Below are 25,005 nucleotides of genomic sequence, written 5' to 3' on the forward strand. Positions count from 1 at the left end.
GTTTTACTCAGAATATCCTCAAAATACAAACAGATGTTGAATGCTGATTGCATTTCTTCATTGGGTTTTGTCACATGAGAGGTTAGGGTAATTTACCTTTTCTTACTTGACATATTTCTAGTAAGCTTGTTTGCGCCAAATTTAGAGCAATTCACGACATGATTCATGCTAAGAAAAAATATTAAGCTTCGAAATAAAGCGGAACCTTTGATCCACGGAACCATTTTACTGTCGAACCCATTTCCGTCGTAACGTCGAAAGTCGCCCGACAGAGAAGTAATAGACATGTGACCATAAAATCTGAAGTTTAATAACTTCTTCTCTCTACATTAAACGTTAAATATACATACGTTTAAGTTTAAGCGTAATTTCTAATCCGTGTTAGCGTAAATAAACTTGTCGGAAATTGGCGTTAAAATGGTTTCCAGGATATTTTCTGTGTTTTTACTCTCAGTGGCGGGTAAGAACTACATTTACTCTCTAAATGCATCATAAAATAAACTGGATTCGGATTAAAAATGATCGAGGGATGGTTTCTTCTGACAGCCGCGGGGGAGATGGTGAACATCCCCGGGGGAAAGATGTTAATGGGGACCAGTGCGTCTGATGGGAGGGATGGAGAGTCCCCCACCAGGGAGGTTCAGCTGCAGCCTTTCAAGATGGACACATACCCTGTCACCAATGCCGACTTCAGGTAATAAAGGTTGGTACGGTGTTTGGTAATAAGCTGAATCTAGTGCAACTAAGTTTCATTTGTAATTCACATTCAGAGACTTTGTGAGAGCGCAGAAGTACAAAACTGAAGCAGAGACGTTCGGCTGGAGTTTTGTGTTTCAAGACTTTGTGTCAGATGAGCTGAAGAGCAAAGTCACCCAGAGAATTGAGGTACTGTGAGTTTGAAGTCTCGTTTGGAAAATAAATAATTCACCATAAATCAAAGCAACACAGATGATGTGTCTGGTTTTTGAGTAATGATACAAAAGTTGCTCGATGCTCTCAGTATTTCTTGCCTTTTTAAAAGTTTAGATAGACCTGGATAACAGCAACAATCAGCTGCATTGTGAATAACTTGTGACTTCTTTACTGTGCAGTCCGCTCCTTGGTGGCTACCTATAGAGCGTGTGTTTTGGAGGCAGGTGAGTTTTTATGCATTTCTATCTCTTCCACTCTCGGTGAATACCTCTTAGCATGCCCGGCTTTCACTGCTCCACCACTATTAAGCCTGCAGGACCTGGATCAGGAATCCGTGAGCGTCTAGACTTCCCCGTGGTTCAGGTGAGCTGGAACGATGCTCTGGCTTTCTGTCGGTGGAAGGGCAAGAGACTGCCCACGGAGGAAGAGTGGGAGTGGGCTGCTCGCGGGGGGCTGCAAGGTACGATGAACAATTTGTACACTGAAGCAATAGGACAGAAGTTGCATGTGCGCCTTTTCAGCACAGTTTTGGACAGTGTTTCAACTCTGACAACATTAATATAAGGGAATAGCTCTTAAAACATGTCTTTACCAACAGAGGAAACTACATTTAAGGTAGTTTCAGCCATTGTACACATGACAGTGGGACTTTACGTTAAAGTGGAAAATATTTTCCAGGGCACCATTCTTAAAGTTCGGAATGTAATTCTATAGCTTGTCCTCATATCTCTTTTCTGCCTCTCATGCTGTAGGTCGGACCTATCCATGGGGAAACAAGTTCCAGTCCAACAGAACAAACCTGTGGCAGGTCAGACTCGAAGCCTCCAAGGAAAACAACTAGCAGTGCTAATTTTACCACAGACTTTTTTATTATTATTTCATCTCACATGATAGTTTTGTTCTGCAGATAAGACTACTTTCTCGTACTAGATATACAAATATTTGAGTAAAATGGGGCGTGAGGTATGTGTTCAATCAACACTGGACGGTAGTTTATTTGGTCTTTTTTTCTCCATGTTTTAGGGATTGTTTCCCGATGGAGACACTGCAGAGGATGGATACCATGGCGTCTCTCCTGTCACAGCATTTCCTCCCCAGAACAGCTTTGGTAATGGTGATATTTCCATGCTGGATGGGGATTTGCAACTTTGTGTTCACCACTTATCTTTTAAAAACATTATATCTGTGAGTTAAAAGGAGAATCCTGTGTAAAATATGACTACGGTTGATTCTTATTACGTACTTGTTCCTGCAGGACTATATGACATGATGGGAAACACATGGGAATGGACGTCAACACCCTTTCCGGCAGCACAGCCGTCGTTTGTGCTGCGTGGTGCCTCCTGGATCGACACGGTGGATGGCTCAGCCAATCACAAGGCTCGAATCACAACCAGGTAAATTACTGGGAGAGAAAATCATAGTGTTTTCATACTTGACTGACTGACTGATGATAATGTTCTGTGTCCTTCAGGATGGGCAACACTCCCGACTCTGCCTCCGATAACCTGGGATTCAGGTGTGCTGCCGGCGATGGACAGAAACAAGCAAAGAAAAAAGACAAAGCAGAACTATAACAACAAAACAGACTGTCAAAAACCTCATTTGAATGGGCAGTGATTCATTTGTTAATGAGTGAACTTTAAGTTGACAAGAAGGAAATAAAAAGGTAATGATTAGAAATGTGACAAAGGTGACAGGACCAAGTGAGTGCCAAAACAAACTTTATTTCTCCTATGGAGACTTTAGTGTTAACTTGTTTGTTTTATTTTTAATAATGAATAAAGACACACACAGGCATTCACAAAGTAAATAAAGAAAAAAAAGTTAAGTAAAATAAATAAAACTTTCCTTGTTATTGTTTTTCCACGACATTTCTATTTGTGCACAGCCTGATAATGAGAAAATTCTTGAGTCTTTCATGGAACTAAAGGATCTGCCTAAATGTCCCAATGAATTGATTCACTTGAATGGAAGAAATAGGACACTGAGTGTCTGCCAACGTCAGTGGTCTTCCATCTTCACACTGGGATCTGTCTCTTGTTATGTGACCAGAGAGTAAAGTGGTACGTTGTTTAGTCAAAGCTTCTCTAATCCTGTCTTTGGCTTCAGGTTCACTTTCTCACTGTGAGCAGCCAGTTGATTGGACTCACTCTGGTCAGATAAGATTTTACTTTAGGCCTCAAGAAAGAAGGAAATTGCAAATTAATGAAAACTACTTTGAATCATCCCATTTAAATAAAATGTATACATCTGAACAATCCTACATATTCACTGAAGATCTTGTTTATTTACCATTTATTTCCTCTAATAGTAGCCAGTATTCAATTACAGTTAGACGTGGAGTTAGACTTTAATGACCCACAAGGGGAATTAATTTGTCAGTAGTAGTAGCTTAGTTGAAAGAAAAGATGAGCTGTTATACAGATGGACAGAGTAAGGTGTAAAATAAGTTTTGTAGTGTTCACTGTGGCAGCGGAGCTGAATCCATCTAGACCCTCCTCTGACCCTCTAATATTTGGTGAAGTGTGTGGGATGGATTGTCCATAATGGAGTTTATCCAATGTCCTCCTGTCCCTCACTGAGACAAATGTCTCCGACTCCCTACCGATCACATGTCTAGCCTTTTGGATCAGTGTGTTGATCCTACTGAAGTTTTTCGCTGGTACTACTCCCCCAACAAACCACAGCAAAGTACAGGGCGGAAAGTACTACAACAGAATGGAAAAAAGACTCCTACTCAAAGTAGAGTCTACTCAGACCGATGTCGATGGTGAGTTGTGGATTGGCCATCTGAGGGGGTGTAAAGACTGACTTGGTTGGGGATGAAGAGCCAGCACAGGTCCCAGTGCTGAATCTATTAGACATTCAGTTCATTAACTCTATCTTTGCCACTTTCCTGCTGCTTGGCTTTGTTACTGAAACCAGTGAGATCAGCCTCAGGCGTCTCCACACGTCCCTGGTGTTGTTCTGCTGGAGCTTGGCCTCCAGCTTCCTGCTGTGGGCATACTTACATACCCTCAGTTTGACTGGCTACGAAACCAGAACTGTCCCCCACATCTCCCGAGCTGCCTGGCACATTACCTACCACAGACCCTGAAATACCTGCCACAACTTTCTGGTGCAGCTCCAGACATTGCATGTGAGTCAGCTACCAAAGAGCCCGTTGCATCTCCAGAGGTACCTGTCTCATCTCCAGAGGTACCTGTCTCATCTCCAGAGGTACCTGTCTCATCTCCAGAGGTACCTGCTGCATCTCTGGGGGTTTCTGTCACAGCTCCAGAGTTACCTGTTGCATCTCCAGTGGTGCCTGTGACACCTTCTGAAGCACATCATGCAGAAACCCCTGCACAGCCTACAATAAAGCCTGAACTACAGTCTTCCACACGGTCATATTTGATGGATGTGAGACCTCAACCACAACGCTTCATGCAGCCACATCCAAGCCTCCAGAGGGGATAGAATGGCCACATACACAACCATCCACACAGAGGAATCAGTTTGAGCAAAATCTGAAAGTGGAGCCATCTACTGTCCCCCAAAGGGAAGCTCGAGAAGTACCTGTGGCAGCTGCCAAACCATCTTCCCCAGCTTCTACCTTGGCCACACAGCAGCCTGCAGAGGATAAAGTACATCTAATTCTTCAAATGCTGCGTGCCAACACAGCCAAGAAACCACAGGACACAGTCCAGCTTGAAGACAAAGAAGATTTCTTCACTGGACCAAGACAATGCTGCTCTACTAAAAGAGGTAGAGCAGATGAAACAACTTCTCGCAACTCAAGCAAACAAGGCTAAAGAAGATGTGGCTGTCCTCCATCAGGAGCTTTGCTAAAAGGACACAATGCATGGAAATGCTTCCCTGGTTCAACAGCTCGAAGAACCATGGCAATATACTGCCACTGACATATTGACATTGTGTCCAAGGCCACACATGTCTCACTGAACACCCGTTGGCCCAAGCCCCCATTTCTTGTTTTTTGGTTTTGTCATTTTGTGTTTGTCTTGTGTTGCTGACTGTGAATGTGAGTGTGCATGGTTGTCTGTCCAGAGAGGGTAAAATATCTTTCCAGTATCTCTCTATATGGCCCTGTGATGGACGAGCAATCTGACCTTACAGCCTTTGTCCATTATCCTGCTGGAGTAAACCTCTAGCCGTCTACAGACAATGAATGAATGTTTATTTTAAAAGCATAACAAATTAAAAAAAAAAAAAAAAAAAAAAAAAAACACATAAAGCATTATAATGTTTACACATTTAATTATTAAGTTCTGAATATTCAAGATATAATGATCAGTTCAGATGATCAGTTGAAAAAAGTAAATGAAGCAATTTTTATGCATTTATGCAGGTTATCAATAGAGGTTATGGACGTGACTTCATAGCAAGCAGAAGTCTCTGTGGTTACAAAAAGTGGCAGTTGAACATGGAGATTAACCACATACGTTTGAATCGTAGGCTTTAATACTGTCTAAATTATAAAACTAAATAAAAAATGGGGGAGAGCGATAGACTGTACGAACAGATCTGAAGAGCAGTTGGAGATGTTTTTACAGACAGAGAAAGTCAATGAAAAGAGAAGTAAATGGATCGCTGCATTAGGAAGAAACGACTGGAATCCGGGGAGTGAAACCTGGTGTTCACATTTTGTTTCAGGTAATACGAAATTATGCTGTATTTTTTTTTTTTAAAAAAGTCATACCTTAGGTTACTTCTTAAGTTATGTTCTGAAGTGAATAACAATAATAATAATTTGCTAATGCAAAGTCAAACAATCTCACAGGTGAAACAAGTTGGAGTAACAGGTGATTCCCAACCCCTCCCTTTCCAGCAAACTTTTAAGGTAATGTAAATAACGACCTGTAATTAAGGCAACACTATAACAATAACATGATATAATGATATACTAATAATAGCCTGTAATTAAGGCACAATCACAAATAAAGTAAATTGATCTTACCGGTATTTATTTTTTGCTGAGGCAACAAAATCCACCACCATGGGATAAAGCAATCAGAGAAGATATTATATTAACTGACAATCACAAAAAAGTTGAATGTCATTAACTATGAAACAATAAAAGAAAAGAACTCAACCACTTCTGAAATAATAGGTTGGTATAAAATCTGCTTTCGTTGACAGATTATTTTGCTGATCTAAAACCTGAAAACTAAACTATGGGGAGCACAAGCAATGAACCTACTTTAAACCACACTTAGATTACTAGTGTGCGATTTACATTTACATATGTGGCTTGAAACCTGGACGCCCACTAAAAGCTAAGCTAAAAGCCAGTTTACTCTCGTTGCGGTCGCCATACAAGCATTCAGACTGAAGGTACTTTGCCCAGCAAAACCTTTAAAAGTTTCACCTCATATCTTGTTTGTTTAATCAGCACTGTTTCATGAGGGCTTAACCGTTGCCAGGCAACCAGCCCAGGATCCAGGAAGTAGTTCCTCCAAGCCAATGAATGAATGAATAAATAAATAAATAAATAAACAGGGCACATAAACAACAGCGAATTGGCTTTTTCACACACTTCACTTTTGTTGTGGAGGTTGGTCAAGCCATAGTTAATGTGTTAATTATTGACAAACCAGGTGAGAATTTTCCACTATTTATGCTAAGCTAAGCTAGCAAGTGTTGAAATATTCTCCCAAGACACTACATGCTAAAATTATATAAGATAAACAAACAAACAACCAATACAGCCAGTTAATAGTTTATTTTTCCCGTTCTGTCTTTTCATTGACTATATTGTGCATACAATACTAAAACAAAACTCTGAAATAGTAGTATTCTCTAAATTTCTAGAGATAACAATGAAGAAAAATATAACAATAAAGTCATTTTGTGGTCTCTACCATAATGACTTTTATGTAGCTCACAGGTGTCAAACATAAGGCCTGTGGCCCACCAGAGGGTCCGATCTAGCCCGCGGGATGAATTTGCAAAGTGCAAAAACTACACTGAAGACATTAACTGGAAATTTTCCCATGAGAGTAACTACGTTTCCTAGGTTTCACATAATTTTAGTAAGAGCTGTGGAAATAATGCAACATTGAGACATACAGAAATTGCGCTTTTTTTTTTCTTAGGAAACATCTGGTTGTTCATAAAAGATTTTGTAATAGTGCAGTGCATTAAACGTAAACACTTTCATAATGTACTTCTTTGTGCTAAAACAAAGGGAAACATTTGAACTTGTCATTATTTGAAGGTCTGGCTCCCTTCAGATCAAATTGTTCTGTACGTGGCCCTTGAACTAACATGAGTTTAACAACTTTTAGACACACCCAGAAAAGGAAAACACAACAATGAACCACTTCCTGCTGTATGAAGACAGTTAGTCAGTTGAATTAGTCCACCATCTTAACTAGTAATAATAATAAACAAAATAGGAAGCAACTTATTAAAGAGAGGTGAAAATAAATAAACAAATAAAAATTACTGGAAGTAATTTCAACCCACCTCTTCTAATTCTTCCTCCCACATTTTCAACCACCCAGTGATTCATTTTTGCTCATACGCGTGGGCGGTTAGTCACCAAAAATTACCTTCTTAACCGAGCTACAAGGAATGACTATTATTGGTGATTTCCCCAAAGAATTTCAATTCCAAAAATAGAACAATGACTAGTTCAAAGTGTGACTTTCTGACTTCCTTTCACCTGACTATAAATCATTTTTTCTTTATCTCTTCCAGCCCTCTGGCCTGTGCATTTGTGACTTGCCAATAAAAGAGCAGTTTAAATCAGGCATTGTATACGTCAAACCTGAACAATTTGATTTTATAAAGGGACCACATGCCCACTCCCTTTGTGGCCCTGACGCTCTGGTATGTTTGCACGTCACGTGTTTGTGTAGCAACCGAGAAAGAGGAAGAAAAGCCAGACGGGCCATATGAAGCCACAGCCTCCTCTGACATCACATCTTGCCATGCCGTCCTCCCTGTGAAGACACACTCGGTTCAGGTAAAACAAGTTTGACGACATTCCCTCTGTCATCCTCCCTCCCTCTTGTTTCACTGTCTTCCTCTCACTCTTGCACGCTTGTGTTTTATTACCGACGGTATCTGCAGATGGTTTACTTGAGTTTACCTCCACCGAGCAGATCATGGACTACTCTCAGCCTTTCTCAGTCCTCAATGAGAGGCTGAGACCTCGATACACCAGCAGCGACCGGCTTTACTCTTCTCTGAACAGACTGGAGGGCTCGCTCAGGAACAGACCTAGATACTACCGACCAACAATTCTTTCAACAGAACCAAAACCAACAGTCTCTGTGACCGTAACAGGACCAGCAGATCCAGAGAAGCCTGAAAGGGACATGGGACTCGAGCAACCGGCCCCCGATTACCTGAAGGAAACAAACTGTTCTCAGCTGCTGGCTGTTAACAACTCATGCCTCATCAGCGAACTGAATTTAAAAGACGAGGGCGAAGAAGATGTGGAGGACGACGACAGCTGCTCCTCACACTCGGAGGACAAAGACATTGCAGGTGAGCTGGCTTCAGAGGACACAAGGGACCCCTCAGACTCTGGAGAATCGGTCAGAAAACATGAGGAACGATTCAATAGGAGCTACTACAACGGGACCTTACCAGACCTGATTAAGAGTGGCAGGCCGCTCAGCAGACGCAGGACTCTGGGACATGTCTCAGACACGGTAAGATGCCAGTCTTTTTTTTTTTTTTTTTTTTTTTTTTTTTTTTTGATGTTTTAAACATGAGAGGGATAAATGGCGTCCTGGAAAAAAAAACATAAACATTTACAGGAGCAGGTTTGTGCTGCAGACAGGCTTGTGAAGCAATGAAACCTGTAATACAGGGAGGAGCATGAAACCGTCACTCAGGAGTTACATAAACAAAAGGCACATCGGATTAATTGTAGACTGAAACTGTTCCCAGAACTTAAATAAATCCCTGTCTACAGGTGTATGAAGACAATGTGACAATATGAAGACAATATGATGTCAGTGCAGTGAACCTGAGTCCTCAGTGACGAGGAATGATTTCACATGGAAAACTTTACCACCTGACGATGACAAGGCTTAATTTATGATTACGAGTCTAAAGAAGGAAACACTGCAAATGGAAAAAATGTTTTGTGTCTCGTTCCTATCTATCTATCCATCTCTCTATCTGTCTATCTTGGTGTGCCTTTCAGTGTGCTTCTATGAATGCATTCACGCATGTTTGCAGTGGTGGCTGAATAAACCCTTTAGCCAATACGATTGTCGACAGTTTCAGTCGGGAATCTTGAGTTTCTGTTTATACTGCGTCGTGTTAAGATCTCGTGAAGTATTCCTTTCTGTGTGCGGGTTGATGATTATCTTCATGGTTAAAAAAAAAAATAAAAAATACTGACCTGCCTTCATGAAATGTTCTGATGTTGACGTTTTTCTACAATATTTTTTTGCAGCTTAAGGAAGTGCGCAGAGAGGTAGAGCTGTCTCGGAGGCGGAGTATCAAGCTTAAGGCCCAGGTGGACAAACTCCAGGAGAACAGGGATGGACCTGGCTGGAGCCAAGACAGAGAAAGGGTAAAGGTTTCACACAGTACCAGGACGTGCTACACATCTGCAGAGCTGTGCAGGATTATTAACTTGTCCTTTTATTGATTTCTGTCTCAGGTCACGGAGGAGGTTCTGTCCATACTGAGGCTGCTTCACCCGCTGACTGAGCCAGAGTCCAGCCAACCCGAGCCTTCTGATGGGAAACACTGTCTGGACTCGGCACTGGCCCAGCTGCAGAATGTGGCTCGCACACTGGCAATCAGCCACACAAAACAGGTCAGGGCAACACCCGCTTTCCTCAAAGAAAGTTCACCCTTTCCATTCCCTTGCGATCTTAGTTCGAGTTTATTTAAATGGGCAGAGGAATGTTTGCTTTGCTTGTAAGCGCCGGATACAATGAGAAAAGTGACAAATTATTCACCAGAAATATTATTATGGCAACACATTTTAAAAGTTGCTTTGTATTTAAGCCTGTCTGTCTTTATTAATAACATGAGGTGGAAACAGGAGGCAAGAGGAGTGTATTATCTTTTTTACAGGCAGTAGGAGGTGCCTTTACGTGACATTGCTCATCAAGTATTTCTGTTGTGGTGTTCTGTTGTGGTATTTGAATACTGGAAGCCTTAAAATTAGCCCCGAGGCTTGTACGTAGATGTCAATGCTCATATGAGAGGCATGTGTGCTCTCCTTATCAAACTTCGTCACTGTTGCCCTCGGAGACCATTAAATTCTCCTCCCAGGTGTTGAATGCAGCTATGTGGCCTGACAAGTATACCACAGGGCCAGTTAATCTTTCTGGTATTTGCTGTATGTTTGGGGAAGGTCACAAGTTGTGTGAGAAAGCTTTGAATCATCATAAATGTCTATCTAATATAACCTCCTGAGACCTGGTTTTCTATGCATTTCTCTTTATTTGGGATTAGTAGGACCTAGGAACTATAAAAACTAACCACTGTCTTTGAACAGGAAGTAGTTTTTGGAAAAACAACCATGTCCTCATGTGTGGACATACATTTTTATTTCATGTAATAATATAAATATTATATCAATATTATAATAAAGTCACCAATATGCGATATCTGAACATCGCTGAGCGAAAGCAGAATTGCAAATAATTAAGTCCCAACGTCCTCAATAGAGTACTTGCTAATTAGTGAAGTTAAGGCTTGTTAATCTTGATAGAATTTGCGTGTCATATTAACCTCTTGAGAGCCTGAGCTTTTGTTTACTATGTATTCTTAATTTCTCCAAAGTATTTTGAGATTTTTAGGACCTAAGAACTATAAAAACTAAGCATCATCTGTAAACAGGAAGTAGTTCTTGGAAAAAATGATGTCCTCACGTGTGGACACGGGGATTATTTCACTGTATGTTAGAATAAAGTCACCAATATGTAATGAAATATAAAACTGAACATGGCTGTTCAAAGACAAAATTGCAAATAATGAATTCCTGTCCTCAAATGAGTACTTGCTAATTAGCGACAGAATTTGTTAAATTTGCGTGTCATATTAAACTAGAAAAGTTTAACCATAAACAAACAAGTTTCAACTGTAAAATTTGATGAGATGTTGGACATTTTTGAATCCGTTGAAATGACTGCTATCATGTTTTTACTCCAACTAGTATGTAGTTATGAGGATACAAGTTTAAATGAAGCAGAATAATCTGCCACAAACCTGAAATTTAACGTCCCCATATGAGGACGCAGGGTCTCAGGAGGATTAACTACAAAATAATCATAAATAAACAAGTTTCAAATTTGTAAAATTTGATGAGGTTTTGTACCGTGTTCACTTTTGTCATGTGATCACTCATGTTTTTACTCCAACTAGTATGTAGTTATGAGGATACAAGTTTAAATGAAGCAGAATAATCTGCCACAAACCTGAAATTTAACGTCCCCATATGAGGACGCAGGGTCTCAGGAGGATTAACTACAAAATAATCATAAATAAACAAGTTTCAAATTTGTAAAATTTGATGAGGTTTTGTACCGTGTTCACTTTTGTCATGTGATCACTCATGTTTTTACTCCAACTAGTATGTAGTTATGAGGATACAAGTTTAAATGACGCAGAATAATCTGCCACAAACCTGAAATTTAACGTCCCCATATGAGGACGCAGGGTCTCAGGAGGATAAACCAGACCACAAAGAGTGACGTCAGTGAGGTTAAATGTTGAGAATAACACGAGTTGTGATAAAATATAAACCTGCCCCCCCTGTTTTTTCCATGCAGGACTCCAAATCTGCAGTAAAGGGAGCAGAGGAAAGCGCTATTCTGCAACAGGCATTGCGGGACAGAGATGAGGCCATAGAGAAGTGAGTCTGCACGTGGAAAAATGAGAGCACATTCCTTAAAATAACAAATAAATCAAGATTTAAGGGGGGGGGGGAAGTCCTGCATCTGTTTTGAGAAATGGGTCATTCTTTCTCTTCCGCTGTGCAGGAAGAAGGCGATGGAGACTGAGCTGCTCCGTAGTAAGACAGAGATGATGATGCTGAACAACCAGCTGCTGGAGGCCGTCCAGAAACGTCTGGAAATGTCACTGGAGCTCGAAGCCTGGAAGGTAAATCTGAGACGAGTCTAATGTTTAACAGACATGAAAGACGGGTTGATATAAACATCTAAAACAACCTGAGAAAAAAACAACTATGAGACGGTGGAAAATCAGGATGTATGGGAATCAGCCAGAAAAGCCTGATAAATAGGACACCCAGGCACACACGCACACATAATTAGTGTGAAGTATGTGTTACTTTCAGAGCTCAGAGGGCATTCAGCCATAACAAAGAACACAGATCACAAAGTACAATTAAAATTCACTCACATTACTTTCAGCACATGCAGCGTATGCTGGCGTCACTGCCAGCTGGTATCCTGCCACAGTGTTTTGGCCTCAGGCCTCTGTGTTCGTCTGGTGAGCAGCTGACTCTGTGCAGCCGACGCTACACTGCACTCTGTCAGTTTTCTAGTGAGCGCGGCGGTGGATCTGAACGAGAGACACTGAGTTAAAAGTTTTAGGCTCCAATTTGCATCCTGGCTCACAGGATGTATTTTGTAATTGCCCAGATTTAAAAATAAATAAATAAAGAATCACATACTTCCTTGCAGAGAGTGTTGACAATTTAGAACTGGAATACACAAATTATTACTGTAATCGGAATTTATGTCTAATCCATCCGTGAAATCATTTTTATTATTTATTTTGCCTTTGCTGGAGAAAGTTGTAGCCATGTGAAAATTCAATTTTCCATTAAACAATAAATCATTATAGCAGTATTTATTTATCGATTTATTTATTTTTAGCTATTTCAGGCTTTAAGTAAATTTGTTGACCCTCTTTTCTTTGTGCCTGTATATTTTTTCAGTTATGCAGTGGCACAATAAATATGGGATTTTTTATTTTTTTTCTCTCCAATTTGTAGATTGCTTTTTGCTTTAAATCTCAGTGATGCAACTGTTCAAAAAATATAGTTTGATGTGGTGTGAATCCTGTTTTGAAAAAAATAAAAATAAAAATCCACTTCACAAGTAAATTACAGAAAAATAAACACTGCTTTACATATCTTTGCAGTACCGAATAAGTGCAACACTAAAAGATGCAAAAAATCTGAGGTGTATTTTTATTATTTTGGAATTATGATTTTTTTTTAATGACAGCTTACTATGAATAAACTATCCAAGCTACTGTACTTTAGACGAGATACTAAATAACTTTAACCATATTTATGATGAGCCTTATCTGTGCCTTGAAGTTATTTTGAAATTAAGATATGTTCTGACATGCTCGCCATTTTAGCAAATTATTTGTGACAATTTCATTTTAATCCTATAAAAAAAAAAGGCTGAAATTTAACTTTGAGGTTATTAAAAAAAAAAAAAAAAAAAAAAAATACACAGCAGGACTCTGTCCACATTTCTCTGAATGCAGCCACAGGAAAGATGTAAAAATTCCTGTCACACATCAGTGTTTGTAGACTTGAAGAGGCTGATTTTTAATGAGCACCCCAGACGGCCTGTTTGTCTTTCCGTTGCCTCAGGAGGACATTCAGCTGATGCTCCAACAGCAGCTGCAGAGTCAGCAGCAGCAGGCAGAGCAGGCCCAGAAGAAGACCTCTCGTATGGGCCTCCTGAGGAGAAACAAAGCGCCGGTCAACCAGCGGCCGTCCAACTTCCCTGTGCCTGCGCAGGCCAATCACGCAGCCAACTCGAGCCAAGCCTCCAGGCCTGCGGCCCCTGCGGCTCCGATGCCGAGCACGCCCCCTACCCAACGCACCTGGAGGGACAAGCTGAGGAGGGGAAAGACCACTCGTCAAGAAGACCAGGATGCCGAGTGCTGTCCGGATGGCGATGGCTTCCAGGCCGTATCACTGGATTAAAACAATAACTTTACACAGAGTACGCTCATTCTGATTCACAACCCCTCTTTTAAGTCCCTCTTCGTTCTACAATGCATTGCTTATTGCCCCTTTTTGAGGTTCATTGTGATGAGCAATGTTTGGGTTTCACATTAATCTGCTGAGGAGAAACTTTAAATCTGATCTTTTGTAACCCCGCAGCTAATTTAGGAGACATAATGCACCAATCTGCAGGAGACAGGACGCAACGTGGTAAAGCTCTCATGCATAAACAGAGAGAAAAGGGACTCATCATTGAATTATTAGACATTTAATGTTGGGCCGTCACATTGAAACACTCAGTAAAATTATATAGCACAGGTTAGGATGTTTCAGTGAAGCATTTTTAAAACAAAGTAACTGAACTTTTTTTGTGCAATAACCATGTAAGAGTCTAATTATTATTAAAGCAGAAAAGCTTTTATATTTTAAAACGTGCTTGGACGAGATGAAGAGTTTTAATATATTCTTGGAAAACATGGACAGCTTTGGATCGCGGATACGTTTACGTATGAAATACCCCTGATTGTGAATGAGCCATGTGATTGTAAAATACTGTTACACTTGAATGTTATCTACTTGGCATCCTGAATTGTTTTCGCTGCTGTAAATAAATGCAACGCTTATTCAAAAGCTCCTTCAACTCATCTGTTGTCGGATCTAAAAGAAGAAACTCTGCCACTGATTTTTTTGTTTTATTCATTTTATTGAATAATATCATTTTCAACAATATATAATCCACTTCTATATGCATCTTGCACACATTTAGAATTTATATATATATATATATCTATATATATAGATATATATATATAGATATATAAGCCATTGTCTAGAATGAGTGCCACCACTGTGGCCAAATATTCAACAAACTGAGACGTATATAGCACAGCAAATTCACACCCGATGACGAGAGAAAAAGGCATGCTCATTGTGAAACAACGTACAATCCTGAACAGATGATTACGGTCCTCAGATAACTCTCTGTAGTGCTCTCTTTTGACGTATTCTTGTCCCGCTGCAGCAGAAGCCGAAGCGGGACTTGCATTCAAATGTCAGCATTACGCAACCCCCCCCCCCAATAATTGTGCGACAAGACAAACCTGTCCTGTGGTCGAGGAGGAGGAAGAGGGGTTTGATTCTCGACTAACTGGAGCTTTCTCGGGCCTTCTGGCTGGTCCCCGGATCACCAAGCAGAGAGCAAACATCCCCCCCGTCAAGTCCCAACTCCAAATGTTACTGTGGCTGATTGAGACACACGATAGCATGAATGCACAGACTTGTACGTTGAGGAAACAAGGAGAAACCGGAGAGTCAGCTCTCCAGGAAACTATTCGGGCTGTCACCTACACCCGAAGGACGAAGGAAGCTACTCATTTGAAGACAACAACGTCCACATTTTAGCCAGAGAAGACAGATGCTTTGAAATAAGTGTAAAGAAAGTGTTAAAACCCCCCCTCTCTGAACAGGGGCAGTGGGCTGAGATATAATCTGCCATCAATCAGCAACACAGTAGTAGTACAGTGTGGAGTTTCCTTCCCATTGAGACCGGAGCCTCTGACTGATAATGGGTCACTTGAGTACCATTTATTGGAGAAAGAGGACAGGATCAAACAGTTTCCTCCAATTACAGGAAAGTATCTGGTCGTTAACAGACACTAAGACCCGAACAGCCACAGGCAAACAACCCCCAACACCCAGGAACTCTTTCAGAAGTTACTCAGATAAGTGGAAAAAACATCTTAATGGACTCTGTTATTACTGGTTTTCAACATTACTAATGGGAATGGACCCTGAACGCCTCCGGTTGGTCTAACAGACAGCAGCGAGTAATAGGAAGTCAGGACTTGACAGAGAGTAGGAGCTGTGTGGTTGGTGGTGAGGAGAACAGCCTCAAGACTCAAGATAGATCTGACCTTTTTAAGTCTTTTTAAGACTCCTGTATTGACATCAAACAAACATGAAACACTGATTGTAGTAAACATCGAGCACCTCAACCGTTCAGCTCCCTCATGAGAAAATCCACACAGATCTGGCAACCCAGCTGCCAATCACAAGTCTACAAGGTATTAATGCAGAACGAAAGTCTATTTATTTATTTTTTTTCCTTTTATAAAGTTTTAGCGAAATGGAAAAGGAGCTCTCGACAAAAGAGGCACGTACAAATGAACGACACCCTGCTTACTCACACACGTGGCAGTTTCACTACTTTTCAAACCCATGGAGACGGAAAGGATATTAACACTTTTACAGTTATTTTTTTTACCAGTAACAACGTACACTGCTGCAGCATATATTTGTGAGATACCCATATAGCTTTGCGCCTTACTTGTAAATATAAGTGAGATACAGATAATAAATTGGTATTATTTCATCAAAACACAGAGTGGGCCGACCAAATACGAAGACACGACGACGTTACCACGGCTTATTGCCACACAGACAAAAAGAATATAAGTGTATAATAAGTAGTATATCCAGTTGTGACCTGAGATCGTCAGGAAACAGACGGTGATATACATTTGAGAGTATCAGCATGGTTTTCATAGATAATTAAGTCGGCGTAAAAAATATACCCAGTGCTTCTGCGACAAGTAAACAACCTGTAAATCCTCATGTGTGACTTTACGGCAGATACGCGGAGGAGAGGACTGGAATACTAATGTATCACTGACCTCCTGTAACACATAAAAGTCTGAATCACAGCCTCCGCGCAGAGCCGATAAACTCCTGACTACTTTTCTTCTTAGCGTATTCTTAAATATTTGACCTTTCATCGCAGTGCTGTCACACCGTCTTACTGCTGGTCCACTTCGCCTGTCTCCAGTTGTACTTGTACTCAACTTTTCTATGACACTATGGCATAAAATTCATCTACGCAAAGAAAGCACTGTGCAAATGAGAGTTTCTTTGGATTAGTATATCACCTCCAGAAACAGCCCTCTTATGCTAAGCTGGAGACATTGTTGTTGTCTGCCTATAAATTACAAATCAAAAACACACATCTAGAAACCAGACGATCTAGCAACACTACGTGTCTGGTAGAGAGGCTAAACTAAATAAAAGTTCACCTACACGACACTAACTCTGACGTAGTTAAAAGGTAAGATTGGACTGCTGCAAAAGGGTTTGGTCCAGAGTTGGCAAATATTAGCATCGTTAATGACACCGCTCGGTCCTGCTGAATTCTCACCTCCAGTTTTTCTCTGAGCGTTGCTGAGGGGTTTAAAAAGTTCGGAGGCCGAAGGCAGCTAGGACTGAAGGAAGGAGATGATGGAGCTGATGAAATCTAAGGGTTTGTCCGCGTGAATCCAGTGGCTCGCGTCCGGGATGTACTGGATGTCGGCGTAAGGGAACAGCCTCTGGATTTCTGGGTAATCATCAGAGCTGAATGAGGCAGACGGGATAGAAAAAAAAAAAGTGTCATTGCTACGGGGGCGGCGGTGCCTCGTTTTTGTCTTTTACATGTCTAATTAACATCCACACGAATGCCAGGTCCAAACATTTGTCATCAGAACATTGAATTGTTACAAGATGGTTGATGTTATTCACTTCTCCTGTCAGTGGTTTTAATGGTGTGGCTGATCTGTGCAAAAAGTATTCGTCATGGACTTCTGATTTTTTTTTCACATCTGGTCTTACTGCTTGTGATTGATACTCACAGAGCTGATGTCATTCTATTTCATTCTCATGATGCAGATTTGTTAGTTTGTTAGTGCAGCTTGTGCCTGAAGATGATCTGCTTGACTGATACAATATAGGACAGAGTGTGGAGTCACCTTTTTCCATAGAGATACAATAGTTTAGTATGGGTATGCAATAGTAATGTGAACAGAACAAACCGAGTTCATGTGCAGTGGTCAAAGAACAAATAGGACTGTGCACTTTAGGTTTAACAGGCCACTAATTAATCAGAGAGAAATAGAGTGATTCTTCATGATTATAGGTAGAAACATCCAGTAACGTCACTGCTAGAGGGGCAACTGTGGAATACAAAAAGAGATATCTAGGATTTCTAGCTTTCTACCTGATGTAAGCAGAACTGGCTCCGCCCAAAAACAGCGTGGGTCCCTCATAGACGGAGTCAAAGCTGGGGAAGCTCATGATGTCATCAAGGTGCGCCGAGATGGCCTCCAAGTTGACCCTCCAGGCGTAGTGTCCGTTCTGCTGCACCAGGTTGGTGAGCAGGAACTGACGCACCGAGTGCTCCTGAGGGAGGGAAGGTTTAGAAGCACTGACAGTCTGTCTATTTGTAGGTGAACAAATGACACAACTCCACACTGCGTTTCAACACTTGCAGCCAAGAAAGGAAGGCAGCAAAAAAAAAAGACCTAAAAAAAGGGACTGAACTCTTCTTAGCTGCATTGGAAAGTAAACACACTCGAATAGAAACTAGTCCGTGGGCAAAAGTTAACCAAACAGTCAGGTATTTAGTCGAGACCAAAAGAGAGCCAACCGTTTTAACGTGTTTATCTGTTTTAAACACTGAATGGTGCTGAATCAAGAAGCAGTCCTGACCTTGACCAGCTTGCGCAGCTGGTCCTCAGCCATCCGCCTGGCAGTGGAACGTGGGATGTCGGTGGAGATCTTCATCTCCTGCATCGCCTGGATGTAATATCGGAAGTTGGTGCGTGTGGTGGACTGCGCTGGACTGATGTCCACGACCACCAGCCTCTCCACTAAACCAGGCTGCAAACGGAGGCAGACAGACAGAGGTAAGCAGGCAGAAAAGCAGAAACCAGTGACAAAACAGGACAAGGGATGTGTGGCATGAGGTGTAGGTTCATAAAGGACATGGACGCATCGTCGCTGACCTGCGTCAGAGCGGTCGTCATGGCCGTTTTCCCTCCCATGCTGTGGCCGATGAGGACGCACTTCTCAATATGCAGCTGTGCGAGGAGGTGTTTCAAGTCGCTGGTCATCGCCTCATACGTTAGCACGGGGCTGTGGGGGCTGTTACCATGGTTACGGGCATCTACAGTCAGCACCTAACTGGACAAAGGACAGTTAGGACACTTGGAATGGGGAAAGGGAGGCAACAGAGCGGAAAACAAAATAAACTTCAGCGCCAGACGAATCTTTTTGTTGCTCCTGACGTCAGGAGGTGACAACCCGAACAAAGGCTGCCTTGTTCGCACCAGGTGAGGAGCTTCCTCAAACAGATTATCTACCAGTGTTTATTACAGCAGCGCGGATTGCTGAGGAGGTGTATCAAATGACAGGCCGCACACTGTGGATTGCACATTCCCAAGCCTCTGCTTTTGACAGAAGGCTATTGTCAGGATGCTTGGGAACGAACACATAAGAGTGAACTGCTGATGGTGTACCAGCTGAGAGACGTGAGGTCTTCATCACTGCATTACCTTTCGGCCTGTGCGCTGCACCAAGGACTTCGCTATTGAGTGGAAGTTGGATTTGCTGCCAAACAGGCCGTGCAGAAACACCAGGGGAGTGCTCTCACCCTTCCCATCGAACACATCGTAGGTCAGGTTGACAGGGCTGAAGAAAAAATACAAAACAAAACACGTTTCGTGACTGTATGTCACCAAATCTGGCAGGAACTCGTTTGCCTCCACCTACTGGTACACTACAGGTAAACATACAGGTACAGAAACAAGTAAATCCTTTATGCGTGGCTCTACATTTGAGGATAAAAAAAGAGTCATTCTCATTTTTGATGCTACATGTGTATCGCTAAAAAAGGAGAGGACACAGTCACCACCTACACGACGAAAATACATAATAATATTCTGATGGAAAGTTTCATTGAGGCAGAAAGACCATCCTGGATATAAGTTGAGCACATCACCTATTAATTATTTGTTTGCCTAATAATTTATTTCTTCAGTTTTGTAAATGTATGAAATACTGACTGTAAGGTGCGACTTCTGCAAAATATGTTCATTTACAGTGATATAAATCAGAGCAAAACACTAAATATTCATGATTATTAAGCTGGAACCATAAAATATAATTCACGTGAAAACAGATTTTTTTTTAAACTGTAAAAAATAAATAAAATACATTTAATACCTTTAAAAAAAAGAAATTTCTTAAGAAAAATAAGAGTAATTTGGCCATGTTGTGGTTTAGTCCTGGGTCTCAGTGTCCACTTCTCTTTCTAAAACAGTGGACAAATTAGGAATAGTGCTTATTTTCACTGCAATATTTCAGTCTTCTATGTATTTTTTTGCATTTTTTGCAAATTCATGCTGCTGCGGGCCACTTTTGACCCGCGAGCCATATGTTTGACACCTGTGCCTGACGATATACTGTATATTTATAAATATATATTGAGATTAATAATTCAGTACATTAGGTGCAGTCAGCTGCCCTGCTAGAACATACACACTAGCAGCTATGCATTAGAGACATTCCTCGCAATATGTACATAATAGTAAAATACGACGAACTAATCCTACAAATCAAAGTGAGGATTTATCACAGAACTATGCATAATTAATTGTGGCTACATGCAATTTTAACACACGCGTAGCATAGCTCATCATACACCAAATACCTAAGACAGCAGCGGTTTGATTTAGTTACATAACCAAATAAAACAAGACGACAGCTCATTTTCAAAATCCTCTTTGGAAAAGCTGAGCTGCAGGTTGACCATGTTGCTAACCACACGTCTGAATGTCCTTTGCGTGAAAACTGATTCCAGTTGCCGGATCGCGAAGGTTTAAAAAGACGGAGATACGGCGACAAAATCAAGAGTGTTTTTACTAATGGGGACACGGGTCTGCCCGTGTCCACCTGGTCTCCCCGCACCTCGTTACAGCTCAGGCGGACAGAGGGCGTCATTTAGCCGCGGGGAGCTAGCAGGGGTACCTGGATGAGGCGCTGGATGCCAAACCGCACACGTCCTGCTGCCCGGGGAATAAACGACACGACGGCCGCCCGCTCAGCAGTCCTCTCTGGATCAGGCGACACAAAGCACTCATGGCAGCACACGGTCCGCTACTAACAGCATGGGCGTCTCAAACACGGCCACAATGAATGACAGCGGAGAGTCGGAGAGCGGTGTGTGCGAGCATGCAGAGAGCGGCCGGAGGTCGATGGTTCAGAGGAGCCGTCTGTAAACAGCTGATGCGGCGTCATGACGTAAGACGCAGCGGTGCGTAGCGGAGCGTGCGTCATTTCCCAGAGTTTGGACTTGCAGGCTTTTTAACCCCTTCTATTTAAAAAGTAAAATGAAAATAAAAATAAAAATAGGTATATTTACATAAAACAGTCATGCAAAGTATACAAAGAACAGAATACAAGAAAAACAACAATATTATAAAAGAATAGAAGAATACAAGTAGCATTAAAAACAAGAATACAAGAAGGACAATAATAATAACATAAAACACATAAGAGGGAAAAAGCCAGGGTTACATTGTGTCAAACATCTATACTGAGGTAGTTACATACAAGTATATATATATTTTTTTCATTAATTTTACCTTTAATTGTCATGATAGTCTGTTTATTTGACTCTAATTAAAATAAAATATTGTTCAACATCCTTCCAATAAACAACAAAACTGTTTTATTATTATTATTATTATTGTTGAACGTGTTATTCTAAATAAAATAGGATGAGCAAGTGTATTAAGTGGAAATAATGTTTTTCTTCTGTTTTAGGATAATTATGGAAGCCAAATACTGTATTGTCCCGATGTAAACAGAAATCCTTACAGAGGTGATCAGTGATAAATCCGCTGAAGTGGTGTGAGCACAAAATATATGTAGAACTGTTTTCAAATCATAAAAAGAGCAGTTTATGTTGATATGTTGATGTCTTATTTAAAATTTCTGCAAATACTATTTGGCAGGGGAGCATTTATGGATGATTTTAAAGGACACCTCCTCACGACCTTTTCACATGTCTGCAGGTAAACAGCTTGACAGTGTAACCAAGAAGAACATGAAGGAACACTCTCTTGCCAAAACATACTGTGGTGGCAACCTTTCAAAAGGTGCTCTTGAGGCTTGGTGGAGGTGACTCACAGTTCAAAACATGAAGCACACGCATAAATTGTGGACTCTTTTCATCATCGGGTATTTAATAAAGATACCCGTAACAAAAACAAAAACAAAAACAAAAATGAAAATCCATAAGGTTGACTTTCCTCAAAAGTCAAATAAAAAAATGCTATAGACTATCAAAACAATCTCAAGTATAAGCAACTCAAAGACTGTTGTCATCAGACGGCTCAGTTTCTCTCTCCTTCGGACACAAAGGATCCACACACTTGGTTGTCTCTCACCTGATTATCACGGCAAAGAGTACAGAGCTGATGATTTTGACAGTTACTATAGCAAAATAAATGTCTAATGTCTACAAATATGATTTCAAATTATCAGCAAAAGTAAATGAATAACCAGAAATCATTCATAGAAATTGGTCTAACACATTATTTGCTTCATATAACACTGTGTTTTAAAACACAGAACTGCACTAAATCTCCCTTCCTGTCTGTTATAATGTTAAGTTTATGATAAAACTACATGTGTTGGTACAACACATTCAGTAGTACTTAAAACAACAGCCTTTAAAATGAAACCACGTAAATAATTATGCTTTATTTTCAGTGATCCGTAGTTTTTGTTTTTTTTTTTACTTTTCTTGACTGAAATCTCCCGTGTTTCCAGTATGAAATAAAAAAAATCTGCCTTCCAAGAATGCATATTGCTTTTAAAAAAACACAGGAGGGCAAAACAGAAATAAAAGGTTGTTGAGCCACTAGGGGACGCTACAGCGTCACTGATGGAGCAAACCACAGAGCTGCTTCCTTAAAGATAGAGTTCTTCATTTAGCAGAGTAGGTCAATCACTGTCACGTACGGACGATAGATCAACCTACGTTTTCATACGCTGATGTCTCCTTAAACAGGTTATATTGTCCTATCAGAGCTTTTTAAATATTATTATAAATAATGATATTACCGTTACCACAGATCATTGTTATAGGTAGATGTTTTCTTTTATAATTATTTTTTATTGGTTTATTTGTCTTGCAGTTTGAAATCATTTTATATATGTTAACATCTTGTTTTCATATAGGAACATGACATAAACCCCAGGGCCTGGAGAGCCTGTCCCTCGTCTCTGTGTCTCTAAGCATTCATTGCTATGAGAGATGTGTCTTCTGGGACAAAGCATGCTGCCAAGCTGTCACCATAGCGATGGTATGAGACAGAGGCCCGGGAGACCACAAAGTACAGACAGAACGGAGACAAGAGAAGAGAAGTGGCAGATGAGTGTGAAGTTTCTTCTCTGAAGTAATTTGAGTCACGTGCTGCCTTCATTTTAGAGACTTTGTTTCAGAGACATGCCGCCTCTTTAGATTTCAGATTTCAACTGACGAGACTAATTATTTGATTTCTCAAATAAATGTTCATCACACAGCTGTCCCTGTGTCACTGAGTCACTCAGCAGGCCCATCATTTTAACAGCTAGTATATTTTGATGGAACATGATCAGATTAGGGTTCCTGGTGAGGAAACACTGAATATTGATCGCAATATATTTATTATTTACAGACATTTCAGAAATATTTCAGTAATTTCAAAATGTCAAAATGATTCATTACTGAGACAAACACAAGAATTGTACATTAAAATCCTAACTTTCTCACTACATTTATAAGACAAAGGCACAATTCTCTGTACAGTGCATCAGGACTCAGGTTATGTGGTATTTAATTCTACATAGATCACAGAACACAAATACTGACACCAAAGTATTTCTGCCCAGCCTTCCATATCTGTACCTGCTCACCTGAATCGACACTTACGATACAAATGGTTCCCATTAAGTCATAAAAGCCAACACAAATCTCTCTGATAGGAGCATTGTGGACAAGAAAGGAATGTTCTGTTATCGGCGAAAAACAGCGAAACAGAATTCAGCGCACAACAATTATACCCTGACAGTTGTGCGTTTGTACTGTCTGTGTACTGCAGGGAGGTGGTCGCCAGTGTGATGTTTGCTGTCCATCCTTCTTGTGGGAATTGAGACGTTTTTCAGGGCATTTGTGTTTTATATTTATATTCTCTATCCTATATATTATGTATCATACCAGGTTTTCCATTTGTAGATTTAGGATTTTGATCGAAAATGTCAACATCTTTAAATAAGTCTATTGTTACGCCGTCATCTACCACACCAAGTCGGTTTACGAATACTCTGCTTTGTCCTCTCCTCTTGTTAATGCATTTTAATTTATGATTCTGCCACAGCTCCTGGACCTGGTGTCTTGTCTGATCCCCTCCTCAGCTCAGCTCCCAGCATCCCTCTCTGCACCTCCTTCCCATACCTCATTCGGCATCCCAGTAATCCAGGCTCAGCCCAAACCTAAGCCCCAGCTTGGCCCTCAGCTGTCCAAGTCTCAGCCACAGGTTCTCTATTAGCCGCTAAAGCGCTACTTTTTTTTTTTTTCCTGCGGCAACTCCAGCTCCTCTCCAACCTTTTTCCTTCCTTGCCTTTAAAGTAATTATCTGTTCTCTACTCAGTCTCCGCTTCCGCATTGAGGTCTTCTAACCTTGTCTCTAGTAATTTCCTCAGCTCTTGACTATTTGCAGAGTAAGTAAGCGACCCCAAACGCACGGCCGATAGGTTTATCTGCTTTACACAACTTTACGGCCCATCGGTGGATGAGGTTGAAATATCAGCGATAACCCCGGCTGATGCTACCTGGCACCTCTATCAGGTAACTGTTGGACTTTGCTGTTTGGTCGTCATTGTGTTGTGGGAAATCTGGCAACATCACGTGTTCCTCGTGGAAAGAGACGCTGACCTTCAAAAGCAGAAGCAAAGACAGTGTGGTCTCCAACAGAACAATGGGCCTTCTTGTCTGTGGTGCTTTGTTGTGACACAGCAGTGTACAGAGAGCTTGTTTGACCGTGTTTCGCTTGTCATGCTACTCCACTTCTCACTGTGGTTCGTGACCTATAATCAACCTCAGCTGCACATCGGTGAATGCAGCGTTAATATAGTACAGCGGCGGTTAAAATAGACCCAAATACTGTGTTATGCGGTGACTGTACATATTATTTATTGGTTATGTGATTGTTACCTGTATACTTGATGACTGTTAGAAACAGAATGAAACCACATCAGGGCTCGTAGAGTCCTATTTTCTCTGCAATTGTTATAGAAAGAAAGGATTCAACTTGTTG

At 40.9% G+C, this 25,005-nt stretch overlaps 3 protein-coding genes across 4 annotated transcripts; 2 read left to right on the forward strand and 1 right to left on the reverse strand.

The window, feature by feature from the left end:
* Positions 1 to 109: 109 nt before the first annotated feature.
* sumf2 (sulfatase modifying factor 2) lies at positions 110 to 2,775 on the forward strand. The gene is made up of 9 exons (XM_047607097.1): positions 110 to 460; positions 547 to 694; positions 771 to 885; positions 1,092 to 1,136; positions 1,222 to 1,372; positions 1,665 to 1,720; positions 1,936 to 2,020; positions 2,168 to 2,309; positions 2,387 to 2,775. Exons 1-9 carry the CDS (start codon positions 418 to 420, stop codon positions 2,487 to 2,489), a joined length of 888 nt encoding a protein of 295 aa, XP_047463053.1. The 5' UTR covers positions 110 to 417; the 3' UTR covers positions 2,490 to 2,775.
* A 5,000-nt stretch (positions 2,776 to 7,775) lies between these two features.
* Positions 7,776 to 14,464, forward strand: bicdl2l (bicaudal-D-related protein 2-like). 2 transcript variants are annotated; one of them, XM_047606984.1, is made up of 7 exons: positions 7,776 to 7,885; positions 7,993 to 8,579; positions 9,335 to 9,454; positions 9,545 to 9,703; positions 11,670 to 11,752; positions 11,880 to 12,000; positions 13,475 to 14,464. In XM_047606984.1, exons 2-7 carry the CDS (start codon positions 8,028 to 8,030, stop codon positions 13,811 to 13,813), a joined length of 1,374 nt encoding a protein of 457 aa, XP_047462940.1. In that variant the 5' UTR covers positions 7,776 to 7,885; positions 7,993 to 8,027; the 3' UTR covers positions 13,814 to 14,464. The 2 variants fall into 2 exon arrangements, with proteins under 2 accessions (XP_047462940.1, XP_047462939.1); XM_047606983.1 differs by lacking the exon at positions 7,776 to 7,885 and having other exon boundaries at positions 7,904 to 8,579.
* A 38-nt stretch (positions 14,465 to 14,502) lies between these two features.
* Positions 14,503 to 20,915, reverse strand: abhd11 (abhydrolase domain containing 11). The gene is made up of 6 exons (XM_047606985.1): positions 20,669 to 20,915; positions 19,195 to 19,330; positions 18,646 to 18,819; positions 18,350 to 18,520; positions 17,859 to 18,040; positions 14,503 to 17,218 (listed from the first exon to the last, which is right to left on the reverse strand). Exons 1-6 carry the CDS (start codon positions 20,779 to 20,781, stop codon positions 17,083 to 17,085), a joined length of 912 nt encoding a protein of 303 aa, XP_047462941.1. The 5' UTR covers positions 20,782 to 20,915; the 3' UTR covers positions 14,503 to 17,082.
* Positions 20,916 to 25,005: the final 4,090 nt, after the last annotated feature.

This window comes from Mugil cephalus, chromosome 15 (assembly GCF_022458985.1).
Source record: "Mugil cephalus isolate CIBA_MC_2020 chromosome 15, CIBA_Mcephalus_1.1, whole genome shotgun sequence".
NCBI classification, from domain to species: Eukaryota; Metazoa; Chordata; class Actinopteri; order Mugiliformes; family Mugilidae; genus Mugil; species Mugil cephalus.

Coding starts and splice junctions, on each gene's coding strand:
- sumf2 (XM_047607097.1), top strand. CDS start 418: ATGGTTTCCAGGATATTTTCTGTGTTTTTACTCTCAGTGGCGG. Junction 461..546: donor GTTTTTACTCTCAGTGGCGG/GTAAGAACTACA, acceptor TTCTTCTGACAG/CCGCGGGGGAGATGGTGAAC. Junction 2,021..2,167: donor TCCTCCCCAGAACAGCTTTG/GTAATGGTGATA, acceptor TTGTTCCTGCAG/GACTATATGACATGATGGGA.
- abhd11 (XM_047606985.1), bottom strand. CDS start 20,781: ATGAGTGCTTTGTGTCGCCTGATCCAGAGAGGACTGCTGAGCGGGCGG. Junction 19,331..20,668: donor GCATCCAGCGCCTCATCCAG/GTACCCCTGCTA, acceptor TTTTTTCTTCAG/CCCTGTCAACCTGACCTACG. Junction 18,820..19,194: donor TGCAGCGCACAGGCCGAAAG/GTAATGCAGTGA, acceptor TTGTCCAGTTAG/GTGCTGACTGTAGATGCCCG.
- bicdl2l (XM_047606984.1), top strand. CDS start 8,028: ATGGACTACTCTCAGCCTTTCTCAGTCCTCAATGAGAGGCTGAGACCT. Junction 9,704..11,669: donor CAATCAGCCACACAAAACAG/GTCAGGGCAACA, acceptor TTTTCCATGCAG/GACTCCAAATCTGCAGTAAA. Junction 11,753..11,879: donor AGAGATGAGGCCATAGAGAA/GTGAGTCTGCAC, acceptor TCCGCTGTGCAG/GAAGAAGGCGATGGAGACTG.